Source organism: Hypomesus transpacificus, chromosome 13, assembly GCF_021917145.1.
Source record: "Hypomesus transpacificus isolate Combined female chromosome 13, fHypTra1, whole genome shotgun sequence".
NCBI classification, from domain to species: domain Eukaryota; kingdom Metazoa; phylum Chordata; class Actinopteri; order Osmeriformes; family Osmeridae; genus Hypomesus; species Hypomesus transpacificus.
In genome coordinates, this window is record NC_061072.1 from 7,427,231 (window position 1) to 7,444,408 (window position 17,178).

The following is a 17,178-nucleotide window of genomic DNA, read 5'->3' on the forward strand; positions in this document are numbered from 1 at the left end:
AATACACTGTAGATCCACACAAAACCATAACAGGGCGCACTGCTGCGGCAGTCTTTCAGAAACAAAGTTAGCAACCCCAGATAGAGAAGAGAATATTGGCAGCAGTAACTGTAAAAGGTAGAATGCTTTACTGGATGTGGGTCATGCTGAACGATATTCAGCTGAGTGTTCTGTGTGCTGGCTGGAGGGTAAATAAAAGGACCTCACATCCGGTTGGACATTTATTTTATCTTCATATGAAAGTACAACTCTAGTATCAGTGCTCAAGGACAGTACCATTGTGTGCATTACAATTGTGCTGTGGAGGAAAGGGGTAATTGGAACCCAAGTAATGTAAACAATTATCATGAAGCCACACAACAACAGGCAAGGGCAACATGGCCTTTTTCTTTACACAAGATCATAATATTGCATAAAATTCATTGAATGAAACAAACCGAGCAAGCAGGACAAGTACAACACGCGTAACTTCACTTCACAAGGCAAAACAAAAGAAGTAGCAAAAGAGATTTCAGGTTTTGGTTTTAAGGATCGGGTATTCTTTTTAAGAGTGGCTAATTCAAACAAGTGCATCAGACAGGAGGAATCTAGATGTTTTTTTTACATGCTCTAGTCTAAAGTATAGCAAGCACATCCAAACAAAAGACCTTTGAAGGGTTCATCTCCACTTTTATGGTTCTCATTGTGAGTTAGAGGATGGGGGAGGATGTGGGGAGGAGGGGGCGGCATGGAGGGGTGGAGTTAGGTGACAACAAATGAACAGGTATCTAAGCCAGAGCACCATCCAGGTGACAATCAGGGGATTGGAGAGAGAGACAAACCCATCGTCTCCCCCCCTCTCTCCCTCCCCCTCTCTCCCTCCCCTCTCTCCCTCCCCTCTCTCTCCCCCTCTCTCTCCCCCTCTCTCCCTCCCCCTGTTTCCGTCCGCCCCCCCCCCCCCCGCCCCCTTCCTCCCAAACACCTCACCCTTCCACTCTGCTCCATGATGCCCTGATAATCCCTGTGGCTGTCCCAGCACGGCTCCCCTCAGATGGAACCAGAGCCTGTCCTGACGTCATGCTGCCCCATCCAGGTCTAAACTGTTTCCTCTGTGATCCCCCCGACTTCTTCACCCCCCCGACTGCGTTCGTTCCCCAGGGTGGCTGCCATCATAGCCCCCCCCCATCTGTTTATGTGACGACGGGAAGCACCTTCAAAGAAACATCTGTATCTATGCAGGGGGTAGGATGGACACACAGTGTGACTCTAAGAACCGAGAGGTGACTGAGATCCGAGGCCTCAGAACACACAGCAGTCCATTAGTGTCTCATAAGAACTTGCCAGTAGATGAGGGAGAGCTGGTGACCTGTCCCATGTCTCACTGGTGACCTGTCCCATGTCTCACTGGTGACCTGTCCCATGTCTCACTGGTGACCTGTCCCATGTCTCACTGGTGACCTGTCCCATGTCTCACTGGTGACCTGTCCCATGTCTCACTGATGCTGGCGTTGGATTTAAGGGGCTGTGCTGAGAAACATCAATGGAGATGAGCTTTGAAAGACTAGGCTTGATCAGTGATGGGTTAAAGTCAGCTTATACATAGATTGGACCACAGTTGTGTACATTACCGTTACTGTATAGCAGCCTTTCCAGTGAGCTCTGTTAAAACATGCCGTTTTATACTTGCTGAGTCACAATCATGGACTCAGAGAGGATGTACAGTAAGCTGCCTTTTGAAAGAGGTCTAGTTTCACACAATCATATCACTTACTGATTATGACAGGCTTTCACATTCAAGATTCAAAACATTGCTAAGACTATTCTGTGATGTGGTTATTATTGTATGCGGTTGTAAAAAATATACAGAATACACTATTTTTCACAAACTTTTACCCAAAATCATCCACAGTATTCATTCTGATGGATAAACTACACAAATTGAAATGCAAGCATGCATTTCAATCAAGATATGACCTTCTCTAAAGGCCTTTTCCTCAGTAGGCATTGATGAGCAACACGATCAATAAACGATCAAAGCTGTGACAGGAATGGGCCTCCACCCTCTGCTTTTTAATTACAACTATTAGTACTATACTACTACTAACTATTGAGCAGATTGCTGTTCTCAATGCTTTAAAACAAATGCAGTCACTATGTAGTAAAGCCAAAGTCAAGATCTCACACGTTCGTTCAGAAACGATTTGCATGACTTTTGTGCTACATTTGCTTGCTAATAGAGCCACACCGCTCAGGATGGAAATGTACTGGCCGACACACATGTGTGTTTGTGCCGACCATCAGTCTGCTGTTTGGTTTGTTTAGCTGGACTGACCCCACAGGGGAGGAGGGGGGTAGAGAGTGTTTGAATAGCGTGGTCTTCACTCCCTGTGCTTAGACAGCAAACCTTCATTTAAGGCCCCATCGAGTTGCAGTTCATGAAATATAAACACAAGCGTTAACAGCTGTGGTTTGCTATTCTGAGTTTGCTGTAGCGGTGAAGGGCTGATTTCTCTGCTCCATTAGTTGTGCTCAGCAAGCCTGACGTGACAGTGATTTGGGCAGGTGGACTGTTTGCTCTTCCAGAAAGATCAATGGAGATCCACAAACTGCAGCTACTAACTCTCCACACTCCTGTCTTTGCGTTATCAACAAAGTTTGATAAAAAAATACAAATTGGGTTTCCTTTTGAATATTTAACATGATTAGAGTCGACTCACATTGTAATGAATTCTGTCTGTCCTTCATTACCATGCTACCCATCACACTGTAGCTCACTGGCTGCACACAAAACCAAAAGGATCTTCCCCCCTCCCAAAGATAACATGTACCATGCTTGGGCGAAGAAGAGCACTCATTTTGTGATCCACTGACAGTGTCAATAATAAATACTGTGTCACGTTTGTTAATTTCCGTGAAGAATAACATGATAAATAACAAGTTCAATGGTAAAAAAATAAACAAAAAAACAAGTTTGGCCCTTGGAGAATGCTCAGAGGATGATTGGCGTGCTGTCCGAGGACAGGGCTGGAATGCACAGGGTGGTTCAGAGGGCGTAAGTGCTTCAGGGCCGTGGGAGTAGGGTCAGTTAGACATACAGGGGAAGGAGGGGGTCACATAGTCTGGCTCTCCTTGCATGCTCCTGGCGGTAGGGGGGTGGAGTCTGGCTGGGGGCGCTTGGTCCCGCTTGACAGCGAGGAGGTGGAGGCGTGGGCGGGGGCCCGCTGGTGGGGGAGGGTGCGTCGGGGGTGCAGCGCCCCGCCCTTCAGCAGCAGGACGTCCCGCACGGCGGCACGAAAGGGCTTGGAGACGAAGCAGTAGAGGAAGAAGTTGACGGCGGTGTTGAGCATGGCCAGCATGTTGGACAGGTCGTAGGCCAGGTGGACGCGCCAGTCCCTGTAGACGGAGGAGACGTAGCGGTGGTACATGATCACCGCCGTCCTGGGAGCCCACAGGACGGAGAAAACGGAGGTGATGGCCAGCAGCATGGCCGTGGTCTTCCCCAGACGCCTCGCCGGCGCCGCGCGGGGGCCGTACTCCTCCTGACAGCACGGCTGCCTCTGGCGAGCTCGCAGCCGGCGGATGATGAGCGAGTTCAGAACCAGGAAGGTGCCGCAAGGCAGGAAGTAGATGATGGTCACGTGCGTCCAGATCAGGGCCGTGTCCAGCGGCGTGGGCGGGCGGCTGACCCGCCACATGTCCGACCACCAGAAAAACGGCACGCCCGACGCCAGCGCCAACAGGAAGACGGCGGCGATGATCCTGCGCGCCCGCTCCGGGTAGCTGATCTGGCGGTGGAGGAGGGGGTGGCACAGCGCCACGTAGCGGTCGACCGTGAGGGGGACGGCGGCCCAGATGGAGGCGTGGTTAGCGGCGAACTCCAGGGCGCTGACGGAGTGGAGGAGGAGAGCGGGGACCTCGCGGTGGAACACGGCCGTCTCCAACAGGAAACCCACGAAGATGATGAAGAGCTGGGACAGGATGTCAGACGCCGTCAGCGCTAGCAGGTAAACGTACAAAGCCTTCTGGGTGCGGGCTGCAAGCCTGGACAAGGCCACCGCCGTCAAAATGTTTACTGACAGAGAGGGAACGAGAGGAGGAGGAGAGAACGTGAAAAAAGAGGCCTCGGCTCCTGGTCATGAGTGCAACACCATACAGATCCTGTTTAGCTCTTCAGGCTAGGTAGATATTTCTACAGCATGTTTGAGGTAGTATTTTCAGTAGAAGAAAATCCCAGCGCATTGATTTCAAATGCTTCCAGTACAGTATGTCTTGTGTACAGTACGTCTCATGTTGTCTTAAAGCAATCAATGTTACCTCTGTTCATGAGACAGCTCATCAACGAGAAGCCATCCTCCCCTCACAATCCCAGTCTGTCTCAGATCCGGTACCACCCCTTTCCCTCACCTCACTACATCAATCCCCCCTGGGGGCAATTACTCCACTGTGGCCTGGGTGTATCCGTGAGGTCATTGCGTTGCTTCGCAGTGAGTGAACCCCTCCCTCCCTTCCTGTCTCATCCAGGCTACTGCTGAATCAATATGAGCCACTACAGTCCTGCAACAACAACGAATGTACATAAAGACACCCTCCTTCAGTGTGACTGCTGAAGTGTTGCATTCCCTCTCTGGAACACGTGGTCACATGACATTGTCAACGAGGGAGTGAACGGGAGGGAGGGAAAGTGACAGGTCGTCATGGTGACGGAACCCAATCAGGAAGCAGTAAATAGAGAGTGCAAAACTTGATCATTTGTACAGCGTAAACCATCAAACAAGATAAAGAATGACAGATTATCTAGTGAAATTGCCAATCGCTGAATTTAATTTAAATTAAAGAATTCATCCATGGCTTTTAAACATCTGAGTGGAGTAAGAAAGAATCCTCACTCTCCCTTCCTATTTATAAACTCCTCATGTTGTTCAAAGGCTTTGTCTGCCGGTGAGCTCTGTACCTGGTACTCCCACACAGAGGAGGGCGCTGTAGTAGACCACAGGGAAGAAGCCCAGGACACATTTGGACCTATGGATCTCCTCAGGCTTCAGGCTGTGCTCTGGGTGGCTGACCACCGTCACATTCGGCCAATCAATCATGACCTCCAGCTTTACCTGGAGACAAATATGGACACGTTTGGAAAATGAAACATTGTGTGGTCTTGAGAATCCAGGAGCTTAATTTACACGTACATTTACATTTACATTAAGTCATTTAGTAGACGCTCTTATCCAGAGCGACTTACAGTAATTACCGGGACATTCCCCCGAGGCAAGTAGGGTGAAGTGCCTTGCCCAGGGACACAACATCATTGCACGGCCGGGAATCGAACCAGCAACCTTCTGATTGGTAGCCCGATTCCCTAACCGCTCAGCCATCTGACACCACATATCCCCCCCACCCCATGATAACACATACATAGGTGTTAGACTTCATCTGTTGATGACAATCTTCCCTTTTAGAATGTGCTCATGTCAGCCGTACCCTAATTCATGTCAGCGTTGCCGTGGAAAGGGACTGTGGGCTAACAGGCCATGAACACTGAGGAGGGGTTATGAAGAGAAGCTGTGCTAGTAAAGCAGCCTGGCACCATGGAGATGGACTCAGTCAATTAGTGTAGGACGACCACAACAGCAGATGGACAAAGATGACCCCATCGGTACTGCCTGCCCCCCTTCCCCCACCTCCCTCCCTCTCTCTCTCTCTCTCTCTCTCTCTCTCTCTCTCTCTCTCTCTCTCTCTCTCTCCCTCTCTCTCTCTCTTTCCCTCCCTCTCTCTCTCTCTCTCTCTCTCTCTCTCTTTCTCTCTCCCTCTCTCTCTCTTTCTCTCTCTCTCTTTCCCTCTCTCTCTCTCTCTCTCTCTCTCTCTCTCTCTCCCTCTCTCTCTTTCTCTTCTCTCCTTTCCTGTTTTTCTCCCTCTGTCTCTTCTCTGTCTATCCCTAATTTAGTTTACTCATCCAAGCAGGGTATACTTGTTTGCTGTAGTCTTTATGGCTCACAAGCTTTTCCTGGCGACCCCAATGTGGATCCTGCATCAAATCACCATCTCTGTATTTGATCAACGATCAACGCCAGCAGGATGATTCTCCCTCAACAGGGGAGATTGCTTTAAACTGGAGTTAAAATGTCGAATTGCGAACTAGGTTAAAGTCATTCTTTTGCCATGCCCTCAATTGGCCTCATCTTGCCTCTTCCAGGCCTGCTGTAATGTGTCTCCAAAACAAAGCCTTCTGGCCTGGCTACAAGGCAGATTGTGCAAAACACTCAATGCTTCACCTGCCAGTGATGAAGCGCTTTCTGTTCATCGTGATAATAACCAATCACCTCTCTTGTTGCTGAATTTCTAATTGAACTCTGTCGGAACGTCGGTTGTACATAGTAGACGCATAGGAAATGTAGATGCATGGGAAAGGTGGTTGAGTCCCAAAAAATGCTTTATTGAATTCTGCTTTATCATGCTGCAATTATGTCCTGGCTCTTCCGTCCTTGTGACTGCATCGGAAACCTCCAGAACAGAAGACGATAAGGCAGACTCACTTTTCATTTCTTTAGGCAATTTGTAGCCAGCAGATAACATTAAGACCAACACAAACAGGTCATCATTCCCAAACGCCTGCCCCGTCCTGACAAGAAATCTGTCTTTCCAACAACTGCCGTTTTACCTCTTGGCCGCCCCAGTAATCTTCACTGATGACAAGCTCTTCATTACAGCCTGCGCAGCACCAATCCTGGGACCAAGGCTGCAGAAGACCATCAATCAAACAGGCCGCTCAAGACCAGCGTCTCGCTTGAGGTGGAGCATAAGTACTTGTAAGAGCTTTAATCCCACCCTGTCATTGGGATGAAATATCTCAGCTGGAAAGCAAACAGATGCAGGGATGAATGGCTGAAACTGTGCTGGTGTTTCAGTCTGCAGGGTGCTGCTGTGCTGGTGTTTCAGTCTGCAGGGTTCTGCTGTGCAGGTGTTTCAGTCTGCAGGGTTCTGCTGTGCTGGTGTTTCAGTCTGCAGGGTTCTGCTGTGCTGGTGTTTCAGTCTGCAGGGTTCTGCTGTGCAGGTGTTTCAGTCTGCAGGGTTCTGCTGTGCTAGTGTTTCAGTTTGCAGGGTTCTGCTGTGCTGGTGTTTCAGTCTGCAGGGTTCTGCTGTGCTAGTGTTTCAGTTTGCAGGGTTCTGCTGTGCTGGTGTTTCAGTCTGCAGGGTTCTGCTGTGCTAGTGTTTCAGTTTGCAGGGTTCTGCTGTGCTGGTGTTTCAGTCTGCAGGGTGCTGCTGTGCTGGTGTTTCAGTCTGCAGGGTGCTGGGTTATGTAAAAAACACACATGCGGAGATGGGAAGTCCTGGTTTTCATAGGGAGAGAGCAATTCTCTGAGAACACCCCTCTCTCTTCACCCCCACAACCCTCCCACTACTACCCCCTCCTCCACCCCCACCACCCCCTCCTCCACCCCCTCCTCCACCCCCTCCTCCACCCCCACCACCCCTTCCTCCACCCCCACCACCCCCTCCTCCACCCCACCAGCGAGCAGTGGGAGAGTTGACAGTTATGAGAAAGACAACAACACCCCCAGTCTTTCTCTTTCAACTAGATCCTCTTGAAGGCTGCGGTCAGCAGTCCAGGACCGTTCTCAAGCAGGCCATGAGGAGCTGAGGGGGCTTCACATTAAAGTCAGGCTTCTGTTCGCTATACTGGGAATCACCCTCCCACACCCCTCAGCCCCCCTCCCCTGGACCTCAGGGTCTCACTCAGAACCATGTGTCCCAGAGACACAGCACAAACACAGGGGGAGGGATAAACCCTGGCTGTCTGGCTCTCTGGCTCCCGAATTTTCCCATCCACTTCACACAGGGAAGAGGGAATTCCTGATACGTGTTCGAACTCCGACGCCGTACGACCGCGGCAGCCGTTTGTCGTGCCTGTAGGGCCCACGTACGTACGTTTAACTCCCAGGATGGAATGTTCTGGATGGATCTGATGACAGACAGACTCCATCAAGCCGCTTCGCTGGAGCTTCGGTGGAGCTTCGGTGGCTTCTGAAGTAAGCTCCCTGGGAACGCAGGGCCGGGGGGGCCAGCGGGGGCCAGGGGGGGCCGCGGGGCTGGCGGAGGCAACCCTGGGGGGTTCATAGGCCAGTGCATGTTCCTGATTAAGGCTCTATTTTCAATGGTTGTCTTAAGGGGGCTCAGATCCGGATGAACTAAGGCAGAAGATCTGCGGGGGGTGGGGTGGGGGGGTGGGGTGTCCGTGGAGCCAAAGTGAACTCTATCTTTAGTCCCTCTGCTCCACTGGACCCTCTCAATTATTCATAGCGGGACGGTACACCTGAAACAACAGCCTCGGGAAAGAGAGAGAGGGGGGGGGGGGGGTAGAAGGACAGCGGCTTGGCCATTCTGTACGTATCATGGTTTCAGAACCGAGAGGTAACGACCGCGTTTCTGCGTTTGCCTGTGATTCAGGCGCAAGTTCGGGTTTCAGTCTGGCAACTCGTGACAGCGCTGCAGTGGCTGTCATGTTCCCGACGGGTGTTAGATGACTGAGAGACAAAGGGAAAGTTACACCCCAACCTTGTCGTGAAGAAACACTATTCTGTTGTGCTGCAGTTCACATTCTGCAACTTCAAAACTGACCCCATGGATTTCCACTGGCTTCTGATATTGACATGACACACTCCAGAACAATAATTTGGCTGCCGTGTGAACTGAACAATGTTATGAGGCACTTGTTAGTAAAACAGAATAGGGTGACGATAACACATAAAAACTGCCTGTTGCTATAAAATGACACAGACCTAACTATTTCCTGTTCTGACAGGCATATATGTTAGGAAGTGCTTCTACAACACCCAGAACATAGAACTTTGCAGAGGGATTTTATGTTTTATACTTTTGTAAATTGGTAAAGAGCATCAGCAACAAAGACACCAGACAAGACACATGTACTTACTTAACAACCTAGTAACAGTCCATTCCATAAACAGTGACAGAGAAAAGACAGATGTGGCCATGTATTCCCTTCTATGGTCAGTTCCTGTGTTGTCTGGTGCTGTGTGCCGGTATGTGCTCGCTGTGCCGTGTCCTGACTGCCTCAGGTAAAGAGAGGGGGAGCCTACCTTCACAGCCAGTTGTCACTCTGTCTGTCCATCTGTCTCACTGCCTGTCCATGGCTCTGGGCTCCATCCGGCCGGTCCACACCAATGCTGCTGCCGGTCACGGTCATAGACCACACGGGCTGAGAGGAGGAGGAGGAGGAGGAGGAGGAGGAGGAGGAGGAGGAGGAGGAGGAGGAGAGGGCTACTAGCAGCAGGCACATCCCTGCGGAGAGTGGAAGAGGCAGTGAAGAAGGAGAGGAGAGACACGACTGAGAGCGAGGGAGGGAGAGAGAGAGGGGGGGGGGGAGCAGGGGGAGGGAGAGAGAGAGAGGGGGGGGGAGGGGGAGAGAGAGGGGGGGGGGGAGGGGGAGCAGGGGGAGGGAGGGGGTGAGGAAGCAGAGGGAGAAGGATTGGTGGGTAGAAACAGGTGAATGAGAGGTTGAACTGTGTGTGTGTGTGTGTGTGTGTGTGTATGTGTGTGTGTACATGCTTTAACGAGGTCTCAGAGGGTTTACACAGGCTGTGATCAGAATGCAAATATCCCTCCAAATATAGCTGGCAACCGCTGTTGCACATGCAGCACACTGATGTGAAACACAAAAACACAAAAACAAATACAGCCTACTTTGTTTGTCAGCGTTCTCTTCTGTAATGCAAATCACTGACAATTAGTTATAGCGAGTCAATTGCCACAATAACTAGCAGTTAATATGCAGACCCAAGTACATTAGATGAGTAAAAACAAATGCTTCGGGGAAGAAAAAAAGCAAAAACAGTTTACAGATTTCGATGCGTCCCATGTCAAGAACCAGTGAAACAACAGGTGGATAAGACAAAACGATCAGAGGTCACCAAAGCCAAAAGTCTCAGCAGAACTGCACTGCAGCAAAGTACATGGTGGGGTGGGTCTCTTTATGATTATTGCTTGATGTGTTTTATCGAACATATGTATACACCCACGCCTCGCCACCTTACTCGGCAGCGTAGGCCCAGCAGAGCGTGTAATGAACCCCGACCGTCAGTGAGCGTGGACGGGCAAGGTCCTCCATCAATCAGGCTGGGTGGGTGGAGGTCTGCGGGGGGTGATGGAGTGGTCTTGCTGGACAAGAGGGGCTGAACACAGCATTTATGTGCTTTATTGCTCTAATTTGTCCGCTGATATGCCACCGCACAGTCGATACGTTTCTGCTAACTCGCTGTTCCCGCTGGCCGAGTGTTCAGAACAGTAGCGGGTGCGTCACTTCACGCATGTCCACGGTGAATCTTAAAGTCCGAATGTGAATCTCAATATAATTATGTTCCTTTTGCGCACATAGCACAAATGACACAAAGCGATGCCGATTCCATGTCCCTGACTTATGCATGGCTGATAAACATCTTTCGGTGAAGTCGCAATCATTTTCTCCATCTAGCCTACCTCATTAAATATTTAAGAACAGAATGATCCAAGACAACACGACCACCAAGAGCTCATTGTAATCTTTTCCCAACCTCTGATGTCATTATGTGGGAACGAATCCTATGGCCTTCCACCTCGACCTGTCAATAACCGTGCTAACTGCGGTCAGACTTAACGAGCCTGTTTATGGTCCCCGTCTCCTCACAGCGAGGGTTCTCACACTGGTGGGTCAAATTGGAGTCCTTTGAGGAAGCTATTCTGTAAGTCTTTCTTTTAAACAGCCTCGGAGTGTGCCAGCTTGTTATCCCTCTGCACCGGCTTCAGTTCAGACAAGCAGAGCTACTCTGACGGCCTTGGAGCCTGTTGGGTAACATTGAGCCTGGAATGGCAGAGAGATGTGGGGTACACACTCAGAGGGTGAACATCTCATAAAGCTGTGTAGGGTGTGTGTGTGAGTGTGTGAGTGTGTGTGTGAGTGTGTGCGTGTGTGTTTGTGTGCGTGTGTGTTTGTTTGTGTGTGTGTGTGTGTGTGTGTGGGTGTGTGTGTGTACATGCATGCCTGTGAGTATAGTTTTGTCCCCTGCCAGGCATTGAGGTTTAGACCCATAAGGAGTTAATGAGAATTGAAACTGTGTTGCTGCTAATAATATCTCTGTTAGCAGGCCCGTCGTATGAATGAGGTCTCCCTCTACTAGATCATATTCTGAATGACTCCTGTTTCATGCTTGCAGGGGCTAATGGCTAAGCTGAGTCGTATAGGCAGTATCTGTCTCTCTACAAGCACTCTCTCAGAAATGCCCGGTACTGCAAAACACATTTCCTCCTCACTGAGTCACTGTGTGGCAGGAGGACCTTGTGGTGTGTGTCTGTGTGTGTGTGTATAAGAGGCCATTAAACAGCAGAGCAGTCCTCACAGGTCACTCTGACCTGGCTGCCTTTTATAACCCGTGTCTTTAATCTGGCACGCAGCGCTGCTTTCAGTGATGAGACAGTCCACTGCTGGAACAGGAATTGACAACTGTCAACTCCTCATTGGTTAAACAACCATGCCCAGATAATGTTCTCCTCAAGATGGTATTTGCTTATTGCCTATTTTACTACAGCAACGATTACTTTTAATACACATTGGTTGATAAGCACTATGTGATCTGAATGATGATAAAACTCCATTCTTTCCATTGGGATTTTGACTGTTTTAGAGTTATTTTGTTTTCAGCTCGCCTAATTGGTTTGGGCAATCAGGATTTATAGGGATGATAAATAAGCAGGAGAGGACCTGATCAACTGGAGCATGGACTCATTATCAGATCACAGAGGGACATCGTTATTATCAGCTTGTTTCCATGACGAGCAGCGTGAGAAGATGACCAGTATCATGTAGGCTCAAATGCGATGATGTCTCAATCATTCGACACACGGCGAGTATGCCCTCTTGTGGTGATTCACAGAGATTATTTGTTTTGGCTTCACTTCAGGAACGAATGTTTAAAATGTGATCAAATCAAAGTACGATCAAGATTAACAAAGATCAAAATTACAGGTCAAATCAAATCCCACTGTGTCAAAGTAAGAAAGGGATAGACCGTTTCCCTGTTTGCCAAAATAAAAAAAACAAAATATAAAAAGTGTGGGCGCCAAGCGTCACTATTGGAGCCTAGCCAGACACGGTTGACATCCTTTCGTAGAATCAGAGTGTGATTAAAGAACGTGCCCAGTGCCACTGGGATCATCATCGACCCTGACTGTCAGCACGCGTGATCAATAGCCCTCCGGGGAAGCCCACACTAAAGGGTCAACACGGACATGATAGGCCTTTTGCTCTAATGCCGTCACTACAAAAAGACCCAAAAGAAGTCTCCGCGGACCTCGTTGGGATCACGAGACACTGACACATCTTCACAGAAACAACGAATTTGGGGTGTGTCGGTTTCCCTCCTTTTCCCATATGAGGCCTTTTTGATTTGACAGCCAGGCACATGCATAGGGAACGATTGGATATTGACCTTCTAAATTACTACTTCTAATTAAACAGTCTTGCCTGAAGCCGGAGATGAATAGTTTGGGCTGCTGTATCAGGATTCGCTGGTTGTGTACACTGACACACATACAGAACACAGACAAACACTGCAGAGCAACACTGCTTGTAAGAATATTAATAATAATAATATAATTTTTTTGCAAAGTTGAACTTTATACAGATGTCCCATGTAGAGACATCTGTAGATGTTCATGTCATCAATAAACTGTTAACAGAATGTCAACTACATCTTTGTAAGATTGGTGTCAGGGTCAATTGATAAGAATTTAATATGTGTTGATAGTTTATTGAGTATATTATAGATCGTCAACAGATTTACCCTCCAAACTCTTCAAACAAGTTAATCTCTTACACAACCCTTGCACACGCGCATACACACACACACACACACACACACAAACACTCACGCACACACACACACACACAGGTACAGACACACATGCACTTACACACACTCCCAATCTTACCCTGCTCCTTCAGAAGTTCAACCCCAGCTGCTGCGGTGAGGGTCCCCTTGCCCCGCCTCTCTCCCGATCAATGCCCCTCTCTGAGCGCCACCCAAAACAAGGGACGCTTCGGGAATCAAAGCCGTCGCCGTGACAACGGCCCAGGCTGCCAGATTCCACCGATCGATGGGGTTTCCATGCGAACTGCCGGATATGGCCCAGAAGAACCACGCTGTGCCGTGTGCACACAGAGGTCCTACTCCTCACACACAGAAGGACACACAAAACTGTGACCAGGTCACTGCATTTCACCACTGAGGAGAGAGGGAGAGGGGCACAGACAGAGGGAGAGAGAGAGACAGAGAGAGAAGCCAAGAGGGAAGACAGATAGAAAGAAAGAAAGAAGGAAAGAAAGAGGGATAGAGAGAGGCGTGTTTGCAGTTGGACAAGATAAAGAAGACAGAGGGATGATGTTCCCAGTGCGCCCCACAGGGCTCCTGACCCACATCCACATGGGGACTCTTCTCCTGGCCCTTGGCCTCCACCCAGGCCCTCCCTCTGGAGGTAAGACCCATGCTGCTCACCATGCTGCTCACCATCCTGCTCACCATCCTGCTCCCCATGCCCACCCGTCTCATCTTTGGTCTCAACTGAGACGCAGCTCTGATATGTAGTTCTGTTCTGCAATGATGTTGTGGTTCCATTGTGGAGTGAAAAAAATACGACGCAAATATATATTTTCTGATGTGTGCTGCAAGTTTACAGTCTTTCCTCCCTTTCGTCCCGTGTGAATCTTTCCATGTTGGTTTGATGACTTTTGTGCTTGTCTCCTTTTGTGTACGCTTTGTACAAAACAAAGCACTTTTAATCATAACTCATCACTGAGAAAGACGCATTGGAACTTTTTAGACATTGAGACCAGATCATCTCATTCAAAGGAAGATGACCGCGTTCGCATGTGCTGCTCTTATCTGTGTGAATCAGTCAAACAGGACATTGTGGTTTGCTACTACCGGTTGAGATTGCTGGAGCAATTCTACTTTACTGAAGCTTTACACCATTGCAGCCCACCCAGTTCCTTATTCATCTGACAGAAAGGGAAGTGTCACAAAATATTTTTTATTCAGAATCCAAAAAAGGGAACTTCAGACTATTGGACCAAAGTTTAGATCCCCAATGTATATGTGGTCAGCATGTGAGTGGTTTTGACTTTTCGGGACATGTGTCAACAGCATTCAGTATATTAGGAGCAGATGTGTGAATGATTTAATTAAATCCGACCCGCATCTGTGCCGATCGATGTCATGGATTGGGGGCGCTTCTGCCAAGCCTGTTTTGATCATTACCCCTCTCCGCCCTGCATGCCCCCATTCCGGTCTCTTCCTATTCCTCCACCCCCAATCCCCCTCCTCCTCCTATTCCTCCACCCCCAATCCCCCTCCTCCTCCTATTCCTCCACCCCCAATCCCCCTCCTCCTCCTATTCCTCCACCCCCAATCCTCCTCCTCCTCCTCCCTTCACCACCCAACTTCTTTGTGCCTCTTCTTTTTCATCTCTGCGTTCACCTCCTCCACACCGGCGGCCCACGCCTCCCATCTTCCTCCATCTATTGTTTCCTCCTCTTCCTCCACCAGGCATCCTGACAGCAGGGGCCCAGGATGGGGGCGGTGGTGGTGTGGGTGGTGACACCATCAGCCACTCTCTGTCCCTGGTGCAGCATCTGGAGGCTCTGCTGACCCAGGGGAACGGCAGCGACGTGGCCCTCAGGGTGGAGACCCTCAATGCGGACGAGGTGAAGGTGATCCAGGCCCACTCCCTGGTTCTGTCCCTGCAGAGCCCTGTGTTTGAGGGGCTGCTGGTCAGCCGCAACACCTCCACCCTGGTCCTGAGGGAGACGGGCGAGTGCTCCGCCATCTTTGACAAGTTCATAAGGTAGGCCAAGGGAGGGCATATGTCGTAAGGGAATTATTGGGAGACATTTACAAGAGAGTTGATACGTTTTTATGATTTGTTGCCGAAGTACCCTGTTGAGGATGAGAACGGTCTCCCCTGATTGCAATGAAAGCATGTGCCCTCAAGTGGTACATAAATGTAACTGCAACACGGCCTAACAGCAGGGGGGTGGGCATGCCACAGAGGGTGTTCACCAGCCACAGTATTTGACTTTTAGAGAGAGAGCTTAGTAACCTGGCTCTAGGGATGATCAATAAAGGATAGAGGTCCATTTGATAAATTTCCCCTTCAAGCTTTGCAAACACAAAATGTATGTCGCTCCCTATACTTTTGGCCACGGCTGTAGAGTTTCTGTCTGGAGATTCTAAAGATAAAGTTGCCTTTAAGATCACCATTGCAAAACTAATGCGGGTTAGGGCTAGGTCGCTTTTTTCCCACTGGTAACAAATCTGAATCCAACAAGGGGTGCTTCAGTGAAAAAACGATTTTATGGTTAAATGTTTGATGATCAAAGATACAGTGTGAATGTGAGTCTATGTTGATGCATTGAGGATGACAAAACCCTTTTTATTCAAAAGTTTTTTTCTGGAATGTTTCCATACCTGTGCAGGTATCTGTACTGTGGAGAGATCTCCCTGGGTCTGGATCAGGCCCTCCCTCTACACATGCTGGCCACCAAGTATCGTGTGCTAGGGCTCCAGCAGGGGGTCACCCAGTACATGACCCAGAACCTGGCCCGCGATTCTCCCTCGGGCCACGTGGTGGGCTGGTACGAGTACGCCCTCCAGACTGGAGACGTTTCCCTGAGGGACAGCTGCCTGCAGTACCTCTCCTGGAACCTGTCGTCCGTGCTGCGCAGCGGGGAGTGGGGAACCATCAGCGCCCCGCTCCTCATGTCTCTCATGAAGCGCTCCGACCTCATCCTGCAGAGCGAGATGGAGCTCTTCGATGCGCTGGAGCTCTGGATAAACCAGAACGATCCGGACGGGCTGACGGCTGAGAACGCCCTGAGGTCTGTGCGCTATGCCATGATGCCCCCACGGGAGCTCTTCCGCCTGCAGACCCAGTCTCTCACCCTCGCCCGCTACCAGGAGTCCGTACGAGACCTGCTCTACATGTCCTACCAGTTCCACTCCGCATCGCCGCTGCACATGGCCAAGTTCTTTGACGTGAACTGCAGTCTGTTCATGCCCAGGAACTACCTGTCCCCCGCCTGGGGCTCCCCCTGGGTCCTAAACAACCCCTCGCGTGACGACCGCAGCACCAGCTTCCAGACCCAGCTGGGCCCCAGTGGTCACGATGCCGTCAAGCGCGTGACGTGGAACGCTCTCTTCTCCCCGCGCTGGCTTCCCCTCAGCATGCGTCCCATGTACACGGAAACGGGAGCCATGCAGCCCACACGAGTCGACGGAGGACGGCCGCGCATCATCATCACGCCGGCCACGTCCAGCGCGGACTTTGCCGGCGTGAGTTTTCAGAAGACGGTGCTAGTCATGGCCAGACAGCAGGGGAAGCTGGTGGTGAAACACGTCTACAACTTCCACCAAAGCACGGAGGAGAACGGAGACTTCCTGGTGGAAGCTGACCTGCACCGCAAAACATCGGAATACCTCATCGACGGCTCCCTCTACCTCCACATCCTGGTCAAGCCCCTGTATCAGACCCTCATCACCACCAAGAATTGACCCTGGCCTCTTCCTACACCTCTCTGTTGTCACGCTGCGATGATCGTCACACACACGCTGCACTCTCAGACTGTCATATCTCAGGAGACCACAGGTACAAGGCTAACCCTTTGTGTTTGCCAACGTGGGTGGCCTCTTGTGTTTCAAATACGTACATTGTCGTTAAGTTAAAACTGAAAACAGGATTTTGTGTGCAGACCTATGCCTATAACTTTACAGGATGTCTGCGTTGATAAAGCAGTTGTGTGTTTGGTAGATCTGCAAAGTTATGTTGAAGTAATCATGTGATGAGGAGTTCACAGTAAACAATGACTGGGTCCTAGACGTTTTCATGTGTGTATGTGCATATTGATGTTTATACAATTTTGAATCATAATTTCCTTGGTGCTATTGTTCCCTTAACATCTACAGTAAGAGGAAACAACCATTCAAATCTCACATGTTCTGCCTTCAACTTTCAGCTTTACCCAGTTCACCAACGTATTTAACTTGTAGCTATTGTCTGTGGTTTTGATTCACATGCAGATGTTCATGTCACTTCTGTGCATGGCCTACGAAAAAACATGAGCATTTTCAGAAAAATGTGTTAGGGAAGTATAGGTCATCA

At 49.7% G+C, this 17,178-nt stretch overlaps 2 protein-coding genes across 4 annotated transcripts; one reads left to right on the forward strand and one right to left on the reverse strand.

Moving 5' to 3' along the window:
* Positions 1 to 979: 979 nt before the first annotated feature.
* Positions 980 to 9,149, reverse strand: gpr142 (G protein-coupled receptor 142). Of its 3 annotated transcripts, none has more exons than XM_047031746.1 (3): positions 9,072 to 9,149; positions 4,931 to 5,084; positions 980 to 4,051 (listed from the first exon to the last, which is right to left on the reverse strand). In XM_047031746.1, exons 2-3 carry the CDS (start codon positions 5,067 to 5,069, stop codon positions 3,090 to 3,092), a joined length of 1,101 nt encoding a protein of 366 aa, XP_046887702.1. In that variant the 5' UTR covers positions 5,070 to 5,084; positions 9,072 to 9,149; the 3' UTR covers positions 980 to 3,089. The 3 variants fall into 3 exon arrangements, with proteins under 3 accessions (XP_046887702.1, XP_046887703.1, XP_046887704.1); XM_047031747.1 differs by lacking the exon at positions 9,072 to 9,149 and adding an exon at positions 8,906 to 8,986; XM_047031748.1 differs by lacking the exons at positions 4,931 to 5,084; positions 9,072 to 9,149 and adding an exon at positions 4,294 to 4,373.
* Positions 9,150 to 13,301: 4,152 nt separating this feature from the next.
* btbd17a (BTB (POZ) domain containing 17a) lies at positions 13,302 to 17,128 on the forward strand. The gene is made up of 3 exons (XM_047031726.1): positions 13,302 to 13,497; positions 14,568 to 14,865; positions 15,497 to 17,128. The coding sequence occupies exons 1-3, from the start codon at positions 13,401 to 13,403 to the stop codon at positions 16,569 to 16,571; spliced, it is 1,470 nt and encodes a 489-aa protein (XP_046887682.1). The 5' UTR covers positions 13,302 to 13,400; the 3' UTR covers positions 16,572 to 17,128.
* The last annotated feature ends 50 nt before the right edge of the window (positions 17,129 to 17,178 follow it).